The sequence below is a fragment of the Ruditapes philippinarum genome, unplaced genomic scaffold (assembly GCF_026571515.1).
Source record: "Ruditapes philippinarum isolate M1 unplaced genomic scaffold, ASM2657151v2 ctg443_1_1_1_1, whole genome shotgun sequence".
NCBI classification, from domain to species: Eukaryota; Metazoa; Mollusca; class Bivalvia; order Venerida; family Veneridae; genus Ruditapes; species Ruditapes philippinarum.
Window position 1 is genome coordinate 93,764 of NW_026856675.1, and position 19,070 is coordinate 112,833.

Consider the following 19,070-nt stretch of genomic DNA (forward strand, 5'->3'; position numbering starts at 1 on the left):
TTGTTCTAGCTTACCCAGTCCTACGCATTAACCCTTCCAGCCTGCTTAATCTTAGTAAGGGCTTATCAATTAACTGTATATATCCCGTTAACACATCCACAGAGTTGAGAGTTTTGTCATCATAAATTGGTGCCCAGGGTGCATGTTGTGAGCAACAATCATAATGAAGATGGAGATGGTAACACTGAATAGTTCTTGTGTGAGAAATACATTCTGACTAAAGGATGATCATTATAATTATCCTGTAGTAAATGATATGCTAGGAATATCTGAGGAATGTCCTTGTTGTCTGTGAGTCTACTCAGCAGTAGTAGAAAATTGTAGGTTTCCCAGTCTTCCTGTAGTTTCTTTGTAGTCCACTCAAATTTCCATTATCAAAGTTGTTTGTGTGTAAATGGCAGAGTATAACTGATTTTGCTCTCCCCCCCCCCCCCCCCCAGCCATTATCATGTAGGCTGCCAGTAAGTAATTCAAATTGGCTTATCAGCTAGTTAGAGATACAGAGAAGAAAAAGATAGAAGAAATAGATAGAAAGAAGAATGATTTGAAGGAAGATGATTAGGAAGAGTTTAAGATAAAAAAAAATAAAGATAAATTAAGATCATGTCATGTGAATGTTGTGTCAAGAGTTTCATTTGTTTGTTTATTGTATTCATATTGTATTACATATTGCTTATTATATTTTACAGTTTGTTGTCTTCAAAATTACAAATTGATAGAAGATTAAAAGTTATTATCCAATGTATACGTGCCAAATGAATTTTTATGATGAAAAATTTCATATCATTCATAACCAATTATATGACAAATTGATTAACCAATCATTGTTTAATTTGTCACATAAGTAAACAGTTAATTAATTGTAGTTTGAATTATGGGATTATTATTCAGTCATTACTTGATTAAACAGACTTAATGGTTTTTAAATTTTACTGTTTATACAAGTGAAGTCAAGTCATACATTAGATCAAGGTAGACTGTGAATTTTCTGTCTTACTGATGCCTTGTCTATAAGTTTCAATATTACAATTTGTATTAAATCTGATGATGGTGGTGGTGGTAATTTACTCTTCTGATCACGACAGTAAGCTACTTTGAATTCATCAAAGCACAGTTCAGCCAGCGGCATCATTCCTGGGAGGCTGTCTAGCAGTAAACTTTAATTTACGTAAGGAGTTGATAACTTCAGTACACATGCATGCCTAAGCAAAGATACAGTGCTAATGACCATGGAAAGGATTTTATATCAATTTCAACGAAAGTGATCTGCACTGTATGGGAATTGGAATGGGATAGCCTGATTCACAGTTTAAAGCTCTACCTTTTGAGCTAACTGGACAGTTTGTTACAAATCTACTTGACAATCATTATATTTATGTAGTCAAATTAGCCGTACATGTGTATTAGAAGTTTCTCTATAATTTGCTAAGGGCGTCATCATCATCATATTCATAAGGTTTTCCATGTAGGACGTCTGCCACAGTTTGACACTAAGTGTTTTAACAATGATTATACCTCTTAATATAAAATTTTCCTGTATTATTTGTCATTATTCATGAGAAAATATATAAAAATATATGAAATACATGATACATGTATATGTATCTGTTAGAAAAGGAGTCGTTATAGGGAAATAATTTTAAGTACATGTACTTTCTGTCTCCAATAACAGGAACTTTAACAATGAGTTGTCATTTACATAATAGATATACAGCTCACTGAGGTCATAGAGATGCTAATCAAGTTGTTTTGTTTAGAAATTCATAGAAATAGTTATAAATATTAGCATTTCCAAAAATGCTTGGAAATGCCGTTCAGCCATGAGCATAGTTCTTGCCTTTATTGTATGTGGTCAACACATAAAGCCAATGAAAATACTTGATTTACTCTACCATTTCGTTCTAGTCAAAATATTTTGACGTATACATTAAAATTGATGTCTGTGAATGTTTTGATTCATGCTAACATACGTGACTACTTTTCTTTTTGAGAACTAAAGTATAGCAGGTCAGTTATAATCTGTTTCAAAAAGAAAAGCAGTCACGTATGTTAGCATGAACAATGACTTCCCTTGACAGGGTTTGAACCCACAGGGCTAAAGATCCTTGGAGTCTGTCCGTGTGCCATCCATCAGTCCGTCCATCTGTACATATGTTCCGAATTCGTGTCCGGCCCATAACTTAAATTGTTATTTGAAGTCAGATTTTAAAACTATTTCACAGAAATGATCATCATATTGAGATGATGTGTTTTGGGCAACATTTTGGTCGGGACCTTGAAGGTCAAGGGCACAGCATGACCTTGCAGCAAAATCGTGTCCTGCCTATAACTTTGTTATTTGAAGTCAGATTTTAAAATTATTTCACAAAATGATCTCCATATTAAGACAATGTTCCGCGTGCAAATTTAGGTCACTACCTTGAAGGTCAAGGTCATAGCATGGCCTTGCAGCAAAATCGTGTCCGGCCCATGACTTTGTTATTTCAAGTCAAATTTTACAACTAATTCACAAAAATGATAACCATATTAAGACGACATGTCATGTGCGGCATTTGGGTCGCTACCTTGAAGGTCAAGGTCACGGCATGACCTTGCAGCAAAATCGTGTCTGGCCCATAACTTTGTGATTTTAAGTCGGATATTACAACTATTTCACAGAAATGATCACCATATTGGGAAGACATGTCACGCACAGCATTTGGGGCGCTACCTTGAAAGTCAAGGTCACAGCATGACCTTGCAGCAAAACCGTGTCTGGCCCATAACTTTGTTATTTCAAGTCGGATTTTACAACTATTTCATAGAAATGATCACCATATTGAGATGACGTGTCATGCGCAACATTTGGGTTGTTTTTACACTTTGAACTTTGTCTGTGACATAACTCTGACACTACAAGAGGTATACCTTCATGTGTCCAAAACCTATTCGGGGAGCATCACCAGGTTCAACCGGCTCTTGTTCAGTAATATTTCAACACCTAATATCAACAACAATGGACAAGTCCAAAATTATTCAGAAGCAGTATACATGTATATACAATTTCGTTTCAATAAATAATGATACAAAGACTTTCAAGGATACATTAAGTGGCCTGTATAAAGCTATATATCCTTTAAAATATTTTTTATATTATCAACAGTAAAATCATAATTATTGTTTCTGTGATCTCATGGTCAATTTTGTGACCTATTTAACATACGAGTATTGTTCATATTAAAACAGAAAATATAATATTATGCTACTTTTTACTATTTACGGATGATTGTTTAGTCATGCAATATTTGCTTTTAAAGCAACAAACTACCCATATTTCTTTCATACAAGAATTCTTGAAAGTAATGATCTTTTTTTCAAAATCACAATAGCGATTTTTGCAGCAGAAAAAGTATAGCTTTATACACTTAAAACTTCTATTTTCGTAAAGATATACTTTTCCTAGTGATGTTTTGGAAAATTGAAACTTTCATTTAAAAAAAAAAAAGACAAAAATGTAAAACTTTTTTTGTAAACATCAGACATTTGACCATGATGATTTTATATGTGAAAATAATGGGGTAATAGAGATAGTTTTCATTACAAGTGTACATGTTGACAGTTTAAATTTAACATACGTAGTAGTCTAAAATAATTACAGTGTCATTGCGGCCCACCTTCTCCTTTGAAGCTCGGCCAAACGATAGTTAATTTAATAATACATTTTTAGATGGTTACCCATTTTATTGCATGTAAACATTCTTTGGGTACTTTTATACCAGCTTCTGGCTCATCAAGATTGTTTTGTGGCGTAATAAACGCGAAACGTAAAAGTCAGACGTCTCGATAAGTTTAGTGTCGTGATATTTTAATTTGAAAATTACTATATTTACAAATGACCCGTAAACTTGGTTCAAAAGAATCCCGACCCTATTTGTTATTAATTTATTAAAGAGGTTGACAGGGCTTGATGTTGCTTGAATTAATATTTCTGATGGTTTCTTTGTACGGTAGGGAATAAATTATTTATTGATAGGATTTTATGTGTGAATTTTATTTTGCTTCTATGTTATTGTTTGTTTTTAATGGTCATAATAAAATTTGGTTATTGGACATTTATTGCTGACAAGTGAAATGTGTTGACATTATAGAAGTGGGAGAGGGGTTCAAACTTACTTTCCACAAGCTCTTATAGCTTGCAGATCAATGCATATGATATTTTTTGTATGATAGGGAAAAGAATAATTTCAGTACTTGGAAAAAGTGTATCATATCTTAGACACAGCTTCCAAAAGCTATTTGTAAGGCATCGGTGACTTTCCTTCCTAAAAATAGAAGATATTTTTGAGAAATGAATCTTCCGCATATTATGGATGACAAATTTCATTTTCCATGTAATTTCTTTTGATTTGACAAATATATGAAACGATTGATCTAAAAATAACATAAATATTTATCGTTGTGAAAAACTGAAGGCGGCTTTAAATCTTAGAACAGATAAGAGAGTCTGACCATGTGCTTGAATTGGAGTGTGTTAAGTCTGACCATGTGCTTGATTTGGAGTGTGGTTAAGAGCGTGTGAAGTGGACATTTGAGGATAATTTCCTGTATCTAATGGCTAGCCCACTGTACTGTCTCATGTTGTTGAACTTATTTTAACTTTCCAGGAAGTACTGTTTTGAGGGTTAAAATCATTTAAAGTGGTTTATAGATAATGATTAGCTGACCTGGTGTATTTTGGTCTGCGATCATGTCAATAAATACAAGTATTAAATTTTGTTTCTTCCTTGTGTATTTGATGCTATTTGTTTATTTGAAATTTCACTTTAAAGGGACTCTACTGAGTTTTTTTTTGACATGATGGGACTGAAAATATTTTTCCAGATAAATGTACCATTTGATGTAGGTTTAGACCATTAATCTTTATGCAAAATCTCAGATCATTCGTGCACTTCATTTTTCCAGAATAATTATTCAAATTGTAAAAAAAATGACCCGAAATGAAAAGCATTTAAAGGCTTTTCACTCAAATCGGTTCAAGAAAAGCATAAAAGTATGATTTTCAATTTATTTCAATGTATATTTCTTAACTATCTTTGCGTATATTTCTGTTAATAGTGCCAATGAGTTCAATCAAAATTTAATGTTATGTATTTAGGCTTTTAAACCTCAGTGGAGTCCCTTTAACTGGATGTAGTACTATAGTAAGGTTTGCCCAGCATTGAATTTCAGACAATCCATTCAAAGTTTATAGGATTTCAAAATATCAGTCAAATCAGTTAATCAAGTCTGTTATTAAATACCAAAGTTATGAAAATTTTAGCTTAATTCAATAATTTGACCTTGCCAGTCATGTTCATGTGTAAAGGTCACTGTCACATTTGAATTGTTGCTCTTATCGTAATGTTACCTGCTTGATTTTAGCATAATCTTTTTTTGGAACATCTTTAACTGAAATAAAATAACTTAAACAAACTGGTCCATCTCTTAATCTGGACATATTTCACATTCATTATTTTTAATACGGGAAAATATAAAAATAGATATTGACTGAATAGCGAACAGTGCAGTCACCTTGATCACAGGGTGCAGATGTGCTGGCTGATCTTGGTCTGCACTGATTGCATGGTATTCTGTCACCACCACCAGAAAAGTAATTGTAAATGTTTACTTAATAGAACTCCATTGAGGTCCAAAACATAAAAAACATAAAATTTGAAAATCTTACATAGGCAACTTTGGTGCTTAAATGAAAAAATATAAGTCACATAATTAAGAAATAAATTCAGAATGAAATTGAAAAATCAATATTTATTGCTATTCCTTGGCTGGATTGAGTTTAAACCGGTTACACGACTTACCAGAATTGGCCCAATTACCGGAATGGACTGGAATCGATGGTGAATTACGTTAAAACTGTTACGATGCTTTTCATTATAGTTCATTTTGTACGATAAAAATGATTATTCTGGAAAAACAGAGTGAGCGAATGATCTGAAATTTTGAATACAAGTGTTTGCTACAGATTTTCATAAAATGAAAAAAAAAAATCTCGTAAAAATGTATTTCCAGTACAGCCATGTCAAAAAAAACTCAGTGGAGTCCCTTTAAGTTAAATAATTAATCTATCATGAAGAAAAGTAACATGGTATATTTTTCTCCATTTATTGTGGTTTTCTTTATGATGACATGCATAGTAAATAAGGTTGCTATGGTAGTCAGCTCTCATTTGTTTCTCATTTGTATTTTGAAGTATGACATTATAAACTATCAGTAGGGTAATGAAAAAAACATTTACATATAATACACTGTATTTGTTTTCCATCAGAAATTTCCCTTGTTGAATATATTAATTTCTCAGTATTTGTTTAAATGCATTTCTATCAGCTTTTTCACAAAGTTTGGGAAAAGTTCATTTCCAGGTTTTTTACAAGGCCATTTTAGAAACTTACAAATTATTTTATTTGTTTTGATGTACAAATTTGAAATTCAGGACCTGCTATAATTTGTCCTTTATCCATAGTATTCTCAACAGATATGTTGAAAGCCATTAATCAACATTGTAAATGATAAAATCATTTTGAACTTTAAAGAGCAGTTTACTTTTAAAGTGTTTTCCTAAGTACAACTTGACAATTTATTTCCCTACAAATTAACTATATATGGGATACTAATCATTTTGACAGTGTAATATATTGGTTACCAATTCTCAGTAAATATCGGTATCCTGATGGGATATTGACATGTAAACATGATATATTGATGTCAGGAAGGGTCATGGAGATATTTGAAGACATTTTCTGTGGCCAAAGTCATTATAGATTTTGGTACTGGAACTTGAGAGTCATGTGCTACTGCAAAATCTTATAATTCATGGGGAACTTATATTCATGTTTTTGGTGGATAGGTCAGTCCACGAATTTAAGATCCAACAAAATTTTATTTGATCTGCTGTAAGATTTTGCATCCCACAATTGCAATAAAAAATTTGGTCTACGGTTTTAAAGATTCTGACCAGTAAATGTGTTGGGGTCTGTTGATAGAACTGCATTTGAAAATTTTGACACATAAGACTAAAATCTTTTCCTTAAATTATTTTCATAGCATTTTGATAATTTTTGCATTATGACCTCAAATGGAATTGAATTCATTTTTGAAGAAAAAGAAAATCTTCCAGTGTATAACCATCTACTCTTATTCTACAATTTATTCTGCAAATGAAAATCCCAGACTTTACAGCACTATGAAAACTGTTACAAGTTGCAGTCTTAAGATTGGCTATGGTAAATTTTGGTCCGATAGTTTATGAGGAGCCAGTTTGGCTGTCAATCATTGATACACTTAAATGACTAACAACTGCTGGAAATTGAGGGATGTTTTCAGCATCATTTGTTATCTGATTGATTAGGGAGACTTTGTGCCCTGTCGTACTGTATGATTATTTCTATATTTCACCGGACTTATGTAGTATTAAGTTTAGCAGATATGATTATTATGGTCAAGGAATACAGATCATTTGTTCCGACTATCAGTAGCCCCATCTAGGTATCTGGGCCACATGGTTAAGGTTGCTGATGTTGATTCGCTTGCCTCATACTGCTGATGGCTAGAATCTTACTTGGGACTTCTTATCTGTTGTAATTAGGAATGATAGACTCTATGGCTTGGTTGCAAAGGATGGCTGGCTTTCATGTTGGGAAACTTTCGGGTAGGTATTGCTACATGGTTAAGGTGGCTGACTTGAAATCATTTGCCTCACTCAGCTGTAGGTTAAAATCTTGCTTGCGACTTCGTATTCTTTTGTTTGTAAACTTCTTCATCTGTCTGGCTTGGTTGCAATGGGTTGTTGGTTTTCATGTGAGGAATCTTTCAGGTAGGTATTGCTGCATAGTTATGGTCACTTAATTTAGAAACAGTTGCCTCACACTACTGTAGGTTTGAATCTTGCTTGCAACTTCGTATTCTTTAGTTTAATGAATCTGTCTGGCTTGGTTGCAATGGGTTAGGGTTAGACTTTCATGTGCGTAATCTTACAGCTCGGTTTAGGAAATATCCAAATAGAACTTGCATATATTTGCAAGAATTGCTCTGGCCTTAGATTATGAAATTTCTATGTGTAATAATTTACATATACCATGTATACTTTTGTTATACATATTCTGAACAAGGAAGAAGTAGGAAATGTCAGTAAAAAAAGAGTAATTTGCTGAAAATTGTGTTCATGCAGAATATAAAGTATTTCCTCTTAATACTGCCAAAGTGTATTGAGTGCAAAAATACATGTTTTAGATAGTTTTATCGTCAGATGTATGTAAGTGGATTAGTGGAATCATGAAAAGAAAAAGATTATGTCGAAACAGTACTGCAATGTATATATATAATGTTTATGTTTCCTGTTATATTAGTTCACTGTTATGTTAATGAAAACTTTAAAACTTTGGAAGTCTAAGATAATAATTATGTTATTATATATTTACTCTCAAATGCACTAGGGTTTGAGTTGATTTCTTTCATGTAAGAAAACAATTCTACCTACAAACAGAAAGTAGTAAATTCTATTTGGTTGCCAGCTTTGGTCTGAAATAATGACTGGACTGCCAGTTTTACCCAAAATAATGACTGGACTGCCTTTTTTACCTGAAATAATGTCTGGACCGCCAGTTCTGTCTGAAATAATTACTGGTTTGTAAATTTTGCCTGAAATAATGACTGGACTGCAAATTTTTACTGAAATAATGACTGGACTTGCAATTTTGCCTGAAGTAATGACTGGACTGCATTATTTTGCCTGAAATAATGACTGGACTGCCAATTCTGTCTGAAATAATGACTGGACTGCATTATTTTGTCTGAAATAATGACTGGACTGCATTATTTTGCCTGAAATAATGACTGGACTGCCAATTCTGTCTGAAATGATGACTGGACTGCCAATTTTGCCTGAAATAATGACTGGACTGCCAATTTTGCCTGAAATAATGACTGGACTGCCAATTTTGCCTGAAATAATGACTGGACTGCCAATTCTGTCTGAAATGATGACTGGACTGCCAATTTTGTCTGAAATAATGACTGGGCTGCCAATTTGCCTGAAATAATGACTGTATTGAATTGCCAATTTTGCTTTAAGTTATGGCTGGACTACCATATAACAATGCTATGTATTTATATGAATATTTATTTTAATTTAAATGTATCGTTTCAAATGTTTATTTTCAGGCATGTGCACCTAGGTATGTGTATTTTTCAACGCGGTTAGACAAGCGCGAGCCTGTAGGAACTTGTTATGTAGCTCGACCATCGTCCACTGATTATGAAGAGTATTCACCATGTCGGTCGCGTAAGTTGATAATCTACCTATAGTAACAAATATTTAACATAAGTTATCATGACACTGAAAATAGAAATTGTACTTTCAGATCTATTTCAGAGAATAATTTCTACACTGTTGTTTTGATGCAAAAATGTTAACCACTCGGGCCTGGTCAATTCCTACGCCTCAAAACTTCAAACTGGTGTTAAAAAGATGATTACTTGGAGGGTATCAATATTATTTCTTAAATATAATATTGTACAATTTAAATAAAAAAACAGAACAAAAACAATATAGAAATGTCAAAATCTATTTATGATGTGTATTATTATATGTGTACAGTGTATATAAAATATTTCATCATTCCGGCAACTTTTTTCTGTTGAAATAAGAAAGATTTTCAGTGCAGGTTTTGCCACATGGATTGGTCTGTCAGTGAGTACTTCCCATAATATAAACTAGGGAATTCAAAATAGTGTAATTATGCAACAAATATAATTGCTAATAAGCTGGAAATTTAAATGCCCAGACTGCACATTTATAAAGGCTGCTTGATTCTTTTTTGATGCTGATGTGATTTAATTGAGAAGAATAAAAAACAAAATGTTAAAATAGGTATTTAGATTTGCTTTTGATAGGGAGGAGAGCCCTGGTGGTTATAGTGTCTATCTGGACCTGGGGAGTGTGGGTTCAAGTCCTACTGGCACCTTTACTTGTCAGATTAATTGAGGAGACTTGATATAAATGAATTAATATATATGTTGTTATATCAAGTATAAATATGCTTAAAGTTAAACAGTTTTTGATGGAACGTGATGAAATAAGTTAGCACTTTAAATGAACACAGTTTGGATTTGACATTTTCTTAAAGCAGAAAATTCATGTATGCATGCACAAGTATAAAATGATTTATTTTTTTCTTTTGCATTTTTTTTGGTTATTTGTAAAGGTTGGCACAAGCACATGAACTACATGTACATTGTATACATGTATTAAATTATTTTGCTTTTACTATGCTTAAAGGAGTATTGTGGTATAAATTTAGTTGCTTTTGACCTAATGTGCCCTGACCTAAACTTGGTGTCCGTGCAATTTTAAGCATTACCATTATTTTAAGGGTTTGATGCTAGAATGGTTTGTCATCTATCTCAATTCATAAAAGATACAACTATATTGCATTAATATTTTATTTGCAATTCATTCTTACTGCAGGAACAAATTACTAAGTGAATTGACCATAGTGCGCCTTTTTAGTTAATTATTTTTTTCTACAGCTCTCAGTTTCCAGCTTTTTGGATTTATTGAAGATGCAGAAAGATACCAGAAAAGTGGCTTCACATGGATTTTTATTGACATGTTAACAGTTTTGGATATTTTTGTCTGATAATGTTAAAAGCATCAGTGGTTTTACAACTGTGTCTGCCATCTGTTTTAAACGGCAAACAAATTATAGGTCGGTTAATTTGATTGGTCAATTTTGAAATTATGTCAATTAATTTGATTGGTCCTTTTGTAGCAAAAGTGCCACTTCATCTGATTGGATCATTTTCATTTAGGTTAGAATTATGTAGTATATGTATATTTTATGACTGACAAAGTTGTGAATTTTATTAGAATTATTTGGTGAAATAAATAATTTTTTCACTAACATGCAAATTAATTTCTTTCAGCTTTAAAACAAGCTTTTTTCTCGACTAATTGTGAAAAAATGCCGCAAATAATGTTTTGATGTGAGTTTTAATGTACTAATTTGTGTGTCACAGGCTTTCCTAATTTGTACAAAACAACTAGTGTGTTCCATTAATTCAAAAACAGTAATACTATGTTTAACTTACTTATTGTATTCACAGCTTTTAACTATCAAACAGCCAGTCTTAACTTAAAGATGATTATTCTTTGTTTCCCAAAATATTTCACTTGTTAAAAAGTCCAATTATGTCAACAAATGGTTTATGAATAATTTTGACCTGTAAGCAATCATACTGAAAGGTTAAGGTCACCCTGATATGATTTCTCTAGCAAAGGTCAAGGTCACTGTGATGTTCATATTATGTTTGACCGATAAAGCTTTTAATTCCACATTTAGAGTCACAGAAATCTAAACTGTCAAGACAACACTTGCATTTTTGTCTTGAAAACAACACTTAAGTTGCCATTCACTGAAAGTACAAAGTGACTTTTTAAGGTCAAGATCATTTCAGATTTATGCAGCAATTAATGTATGTAGCAAGGAGAATTCTAGGAATATATTTTTCCTGTTATTTTTGTTTCAATTTTATTGAAAAGAATATATAAAAGATTGGCTTAAGATTGGTTTAGATATTAGAGTTCCGGCCATTTGGTTTAAGGACAGGAAAAAAACGAGAATTAGAATAAGGAAGGATAATGAAAAAAAGAACTCTTGAGTTTTTATTATTTTAATTGATGCACTTGATGAAATATCTGGTCATGTTACAGCCAATCACACACACCTTTCTATTTTGTGCATGCTGTTGTTTAGGTGTGGATGGGTTGCCATTGGTTACGGATCAGTTTCACCAGCAAGGGTACTGCCAGCTTGGATATTCTGCTGTTTTAACCGGAGTAAGTGTGATGTCCGATCACATAACCATCTCTTCACATAGAATTTGCCCATGCGGTCACACACACACAAAAAAAAATACGGTCACGTTTATGTCGTTCAATTGCAGAAATGCTAGAGTCTGAGATAAAACGAGAAAAAAATTGCATTTCCAAATAATGAATTAACAAAACGATGTTTGAGATTTGTTTATTTAGTTGATGAATTAGGGTAAACATAAAAAATTGGGCTATAATTTCTGCTTACATTGTTTAGAGATTATATGATGAAAGTTTAGAGATTATTTTTTAAAGTAGCATGCCTCCAGATTCATGCTCATTTTCATTTAAAAAAAAATTGAAAATTTATCAATAAGTAAAATATTTAGAAATGAATGAGGAAAGTGAAGTAACACATTGCAAACGGCACTGGTGCAATGCACGTTAATTACCAAAAAGAGGTAAAAATATGCAACAGTAGCTTTAACTGCATTAGTCACGCAGTAGAAATATAGTGATAAATTCTGCAAATCAGTCATTAATTGCACATAACAGGTAAATTTTTACTTGAAACACTTAATTTTTTTACTTTTCTTTAAAATCTTAGCATATTTTGGTCAAGTTTGATTTTCTTGAAATATTTTGGCTCATCTGGAGGCGTGCGGCTTAGAAATTTCACATTTGAGGCCGGATATCAGACTGCGACTAGCATTTCTGGATTTGTGTTGTCACATCCTTATCTACCATGTTTTTGCACCTTCATGCACAAGCAAAATAAATTGTTATACATTTAAAAAAACATATATATATATCTATAGATTAGCAAAACTGGTTACACAGGGAATACTGTATTCCTGTACGCAGTTTTTCTATATGTAATCAATAGTTACAAAGAATTATTACATATATATTGTTGAGAAAAAAAATGCACAATTCTGTATGAAATAGATCTCTATGTTTTCACTGTTTTATTTCCTTGAATGTATGGCACTAAGTTTTATGTCTGATTGATCACATTTTATATATCGGAAATGTATGTTTTTATGTCTAAAACTTTTTATGTCTTTAACCTGTCTCCATTTAACCTGTTTCATGTTATTATATTGTTATAATTCTATTTTTTATAATCCTATTTCTCACTCAGAATGAGGTAAAGCACATATTCTTATGGTATTATCTTTTGCATGTTGTTGTATTAATCTAAAAAAAAAAACAAACAAAAAACAAGTGGTAACAAAACTATAATTATGTAGCCATCCCTGTGAAGTAACCTCCAGTAGTTAGTAGATCCATGCTTTCATTGTTTCTGAATATAAATGATTATGAGAAGAAAATAAAATGAAGAAAAAAGTAAAGAGAAAAAAATGTAGAAAAAAAATCTTAAAATTACTGTTGTTTTACTTGTTTACTCTTGATAATATTTGATTGTAAAAAATGAACATCTCTGGACATCTCCTTCATCAATTTTCAAAAAGGAAAAAAAACCCATTCTTCTTAAATATGGAAAAATAAAGACATTGCCTTTACTTAAATGAATATTGAAATTTAAGACAATGCCTTTTATTCATATGGAGAATAAAGGCATTGTCTTCATTTCTGTGGAAAATGCAGATACTGTTATATAGAAAAAAAATAAGACAGTTGCCCATTTCTATTGAAAAATAAAGACACTTTCTTCTTTTCTATGGAAAAATACCATCTTTTTGTACAAATAAAGACATTCCTTTTTCACTTATGTAGCAAAAAAGATCTTGCCTTCATTTCAACTGAAATTAAATGCAAAACATCTATGTTTCTGCTATTTACTGCAACTCTGCAACCTTTTTGTTTAATGAAGACTATTGTTTATTATTGAACATTGCCTCTTTGAAAACCAATTACAAATGTTGTGATTTAATACATTGGTTAAACCAATGAAGTTGTTTTTCTGTTAATTTTTTCTGGGAATCTCATCTTGCAGTTTATCATTCACTGACTTAATTCAAGATTACCATGCTAAATATCTTAAAATGTCCATCTTTCATTTTGGACAAAACCGTTTATCATGTTTCGAGGAAAATTTCCTCAAGTTTTAACGGAATTGCGAACAGTGCAGACCATGATTACATGGCACTGATATGCCTGGTTATCTTGGTCTGCACTGGTTGCATGTGTAAATTTAGTCGCCACCTGAGAGGGCTTAGGATTAAACCTCACAGTCCTGCTTTGAAATTGAAGCATTAATTGAAGCATTAATTTTAAGTCCAGGTAATGGCAAGGGTTTCATTTTAAAAGTATGATTTTTGGTTCACAAATAAATTCAGTAAAAAGTTTTTAAAAAATGTTTGGAATGGTAGAAAGCAGTTATAATTATGCTTCTGTCTCGAAGTATGATTTTTGGTTCACAAATAAATTCAGTAAAAAGTTTTTAAAAAATGTTTGGAATGGTAGAAAGCAGTTATAATCATGCTTCTGTCTCGAAGTATGATTTTTGGTTCACAAATAAATTCAGTAAAAAGTTTTTAAAAAATGTTTGGAATGGTAGAAAGCAGTTATAATCATGCTTCTGTCTCCATGTATATACTTGTATATATAATAACTCATCCTCTAATGTAAGCTAAATGTCGCTTAGATTTGAATGTTAGTTTAACCCCCCAACCCCCACTTTCTCCCCCCTCCCAAACAAATTACTAATGTATGTCTGATAAAGTATGAATGAGATGAGAAATTCTTAAAAAATTGATATACATGAAATTTGTTGGTAAGATATGGTAGAAATGGGAAAAATAAGAGTACATTTAAAAGTTTAGAATGGCCGAAGCTGTATACAAAGTAGAAAAAAAAGAATTTGATATCGAATTTTTTGCACATATTTATTATGAGATTGTTTGTTTTTATAGGGGAGAAAATACCTCTAAACTTTTTTTGTAATTTTTTCAAAGAATGATGATGTTAAATTTTTTTATTTTTTTTGAAATTTTATCTTTGATCTTTCTGTTATCATACCTTCTATGTCCTTAAAACACTTTATAATTGAATTTAAACAACGTGATTATTTCAAGTACGTGTTCTTTGAATTTGATTAATTCAAATGTTTACATTTTTCTTAATCAAAATCACCAAAAAATACTACAAATTACTAAACACCTTGTGATAAAATGCTTTACTTGCTTTTATCCCATCATTCCCTTTTACTGCTATCTTTGCTTTTTTTTCTGTGCACACAAAATTTCAAAATATTTCAACACGCTTTTATTCATTATAATTATGCTTTCACAACACGCTTTTTTCTCATTATGCTCTCACAACACGCATTTTCTCTATACGCTTTAACTTCCATTTTATTCTTGTAGACTTATAATCTTTGTTTTTTTTATTATATAGTAGTTATTATTATGATTATTATGCTTTTAGGCCTTTAGTTTATTTGCTGTGAGTTTTTCTTTTTTATTTATTTATTTTTCTTTGGGTTTATTTATGTTTCCTTTAGGTTACTGAGTTTTCTTTAGGTTTATTGAGTTTTCTATAGGTTTGAATTAAGGACTGAAAATTGTAAAAGCATTTAGATTGATTGTCTGTTTGCAGAAATTTTGAATGTTATATGATCGAAAATGTATCCATTTGCCTGTTAGATTTACATGTTTTCAGGAATCTGCAATGCTATGTGTTGTCAAGGAGGAATATGCGATAATTTATTTATAGACTTTCAGGACTGGAAATTTTTTTTTTTGAATATTTGTAATTTTGTTTGTGTGATAATTTATTAATTTCTTTCAGAGTCATTGAATTTATGATGTTTTTTTTATTGTAAACTTTTATCAAGATGCATTTTGTTTCTAGGTTGTCGGAATATTATTTTCTTTGTGTTGTCACAGAAACAATTGTGATTCCAAACCTTTTGGAAACTACCCTGTTGTTTTGTGTGTTGTTATTTATACATTTTGTGTAAATTAAACCTTACCTAAAATATAAATATACATAAACCTGTGAACATAGGCCATCTTAGAGACCAACTGAACATGTCCTTTATGTACAAGTGGTCTTAATTTCAAGTAAACTTTGTATTTAATCAATGAAGGTTTGTTGAAGTATGGTCTTTACTCATAGGGTGGTTATTATTTGGAGGTGGTCTTTAACACAGGTTTGACTATTTTAGTCTAGTTTTGATTATAAGTAAATAAATTTTGTTAACATAGCTGGTTCGAAACATCTGTTCAATAAGATAATACAATATTTGCTTTAGCAAATAAAAAATGAGAAAAATTCGTAATTTTTAAGGTGTCTAAGGAATCTACATCTCAATCCAGCAATCTTAGGAACTTGGGCCCTTTGATTCAGATTTTTTTAAAGGCTCATGAGAATTAGTTGCTTTGCATACAATAATAAAGTATTAGCAAGTTACAGTAAAACTGAAATGACTTAGTTTAAAATAAAACTTGAATTGGACAGTCTCGAAGATGGAAAATGTTTGCCTACATGGAGAAAAACATTTTTTAAAGCTCTAATGTATGTTAAGGAAACAGAAGGATGAGATCTCACCTGGAAAAAAATGAAAAAGAGAAAAGTGCAAAAATATTCTCTTTAGGATGTGGGATCTGTACATACCTATTTTTATTATCATAATGCATAGTACTGTTGAGGAATTGTAACTCTGCTTCGCATAATTTCCAAGTTCTTATTGCCCTTTGAAATATTTTATACTTTGTTAATATTTTGTCCGATGCATAATAGCTGTCAAGGCAAAACCTATAACATGAACAGATCTCATTGAGGGGAAGTTGTTTTCATTCTGTATAAGTTATCCATACTGAACTATAGTAGTTATCCCCCCCCCCCTAATCTTTATATTGTTTCTTGTAGATGGGTTACTGCCCCTGATTTTCATATTGTATTCTAGATGTTGTCATTATATTGTCAGACTATTTCCATAAGTTGACCATCGTGTAATATTATTATAATGGTGTTGTGACTTAAGATACTCTTGTACAGAATTAACATACATGTACAAAAATGCACGATGGTTGATTAAAAGAAGTGAAATAAGGAAAAACAAATTACTATAACGGATTGAATGCCAACAAATTTAATAATATTAAAATGCTCGAAAAAGGGTTAGATTCCTTGAAAGCCAATTATCAAAACAGTTATTGCAATTTTCATAAGCAGTTTTGTATATTCAAAGGATTTGAATGGTGGTTTATAATTTACAAAAAAAAACATATTTGAGTGGCAATTGTGTGTCATCTATATTAAAAGTTTTGAAAGGTTCCAGTGGAAACGAAAACATAAAAAATCTATAAAAAGAAATATATATGACAGACTTTCAGAGGGGGTTGGGGGTAATGCTTTATTGGCATATTTTAATTAAGACAGGAAAATGTTTATAATAGTTGTCCAAGTTTGAATGGTGATACTTATAATATCATTCTAAAAAATATTAAAAAAGACTTCTGGAGTTTGTTTTTTGGAGTTACGAAGCTTTTAGAAGACAAAGTTGTTTTTCAGAGAAAATATTTTAATTTAGATGGGGGAAAAAGTCGTAATTAATGAAATTTGAAAACAGCCTGCCAAGATTGAATTTTGTAGCTGTATTAAGAATCATCTTAGTGGACATATCATATGTTTTAAGTAAGATGGGGAAAAAGTCGTAATTAATAAAGTTGGAAGATAGTCAGCCAAGATTGAATGATGTTAATATATTAAGCATCATCTAAGTGTATTGTGTGCATATATCATTTACAGGTGGCAGGTGGGGCTACCATAAAGAGGGCTCGTGCCAGGCGGGCTACAGTGTAGCTCTGGCGGAAGTGAGTTCAATCCTCGGAAAAACCAGAGGCTTGGGAATACTTAACATATCTCTTCAAATTAAGCCTTTTCTTTTTCTGTAATGCGTATATGTTTTCTAATTACTGTGAATGTTTATTATAAAATAATAAGATTTTTATTGGTTAACTTTTAAGTTTTGTGTAGAATTTTGGCAAAAAAAAAAATGATATTGATGCATATTTTTCTTTTCCTCACTACATATGACTTTATTTGGAGAGATGTGTTAAAGCGTAAAAGATTTTTCTGGAAATTTGGATTTATAATAGCCAGTGGCAAAAGCCTGTTGAAATTTAAGTAAATATTCATTTTTGCTAAAGAAAAGTTAAATATAGTTATTCACGTGCACAGGTCATTTAGCATTTTAACCGTTTTCGCTCTTTATATATTAAATGGACCAATTATCATATTTAGAATGTATAGGGAACTATGCTTATTAAGATGATAAATCGGCACAGATGTGCTGGCAGATCTTGGTCTGCAAGGGTCACAGCACTTGGTAGAATCTCTCGCCACTAGCTGACTTAGGGTTTAGTAACAATTTAATTTAAATCTTTTTTTGTGCCATAGAACAGGCTTTTGCAACTGGCTATATCACAATAATGATTTTTTTTTGATCAATTTTACATTGCTTGCTTTTGCAGCTTGACGACTGTGGTGTTTTTGATGCATTTTAAAATGGCAGATCTTCTTTAGTTTAGGGCATGTGTTTGCGTTAGTTGAATGGAAATATAGGGCAATATAGACGGCATTGTGAAAGAATAATGTCTCGTGAGTCATGGACAAGCAATAATGCTGCTCCGTAATTTTTAGCTCGACTTTTCTATGAAAAGGGGAGCTATCCTACTCGCCCCGGTGTCGGCGTCGGCGTCGGCGTCGGCGTCACACCTTGGTTAAGTTTTTCGTACCACCCCACTTTATTTCAGAAGTATTACAAGTATGGCTTTGAAACTTACCATACTTGTTCACCATCATAACCTCCATCTACAGACAAGAGTACATAACTCTGTCAAGGTTTTTGACAGAATTATGGCCCTTTTTTGACTTAGAAAGTGTATTGAGCTTGGTTAAGTTTTTTGTACCACCTCACTTTATTTCAAAACCATTGGAGGTATTGCTTTGAAACTGACCATACTTGTTTACCATCACGACCTTCATCAACAGACAAGAGGACATAACTCTGTCAAGGTTTTTGACAGAATTATGCCCCTTTTTGACTTAGAAAATACATTGAATATGGGTAAAATCCACTTATTGCCTTAACCCTTTGAGATATTGCTTTGAAACTTTCAATGCTATTTCACATCATTACCCCCATCTGTACGCAAGAGAAGGTAACTCTGTCAAGGATTTGTTTTAAAAATTAAGGCCTTTTATCGACTTAGAATCTTGGTTAAGTTTTTAGTACCAGTCCACTTTT

At 31.7% G+C, this 19,070-nt stretch overlaps 1 protein-coding gene across 6 annotated transcripts in view; it reads left to right on the plus strand.

Moving 5' to 3' along the window:
* Positions 1-19,070, plus strand: part of LOC132747290 (integrin alpha-V-like) — a 78,682-nt gene that overhangs the window by 17,555 nt on the left and 42,057 nt on the right. For 3 of the 6 annotated variants that reach the window (XM_060736622.1, XM_060736623.1, XM_060736625.1), the window contains exons 4-5: positions 9,196-9,316; positions 11,790-11,872. In XM_060736622.1, coding sequence (XP_060592605.1) covers positions 9,196-9,316; positions 11,790-11,872 — 204 coding nt within the window. Of the gene's footprint in view, positions 1-9,195; positions 9,317-11,789; positions 11,873-17,569; positions 17,635-19,070 lie in introns of all 6 variants that reach the window. The other 3 variants (XM_060736626.1, XM_060736624.1, XM_060736627.1) reach the window with 3 other exon arrangements.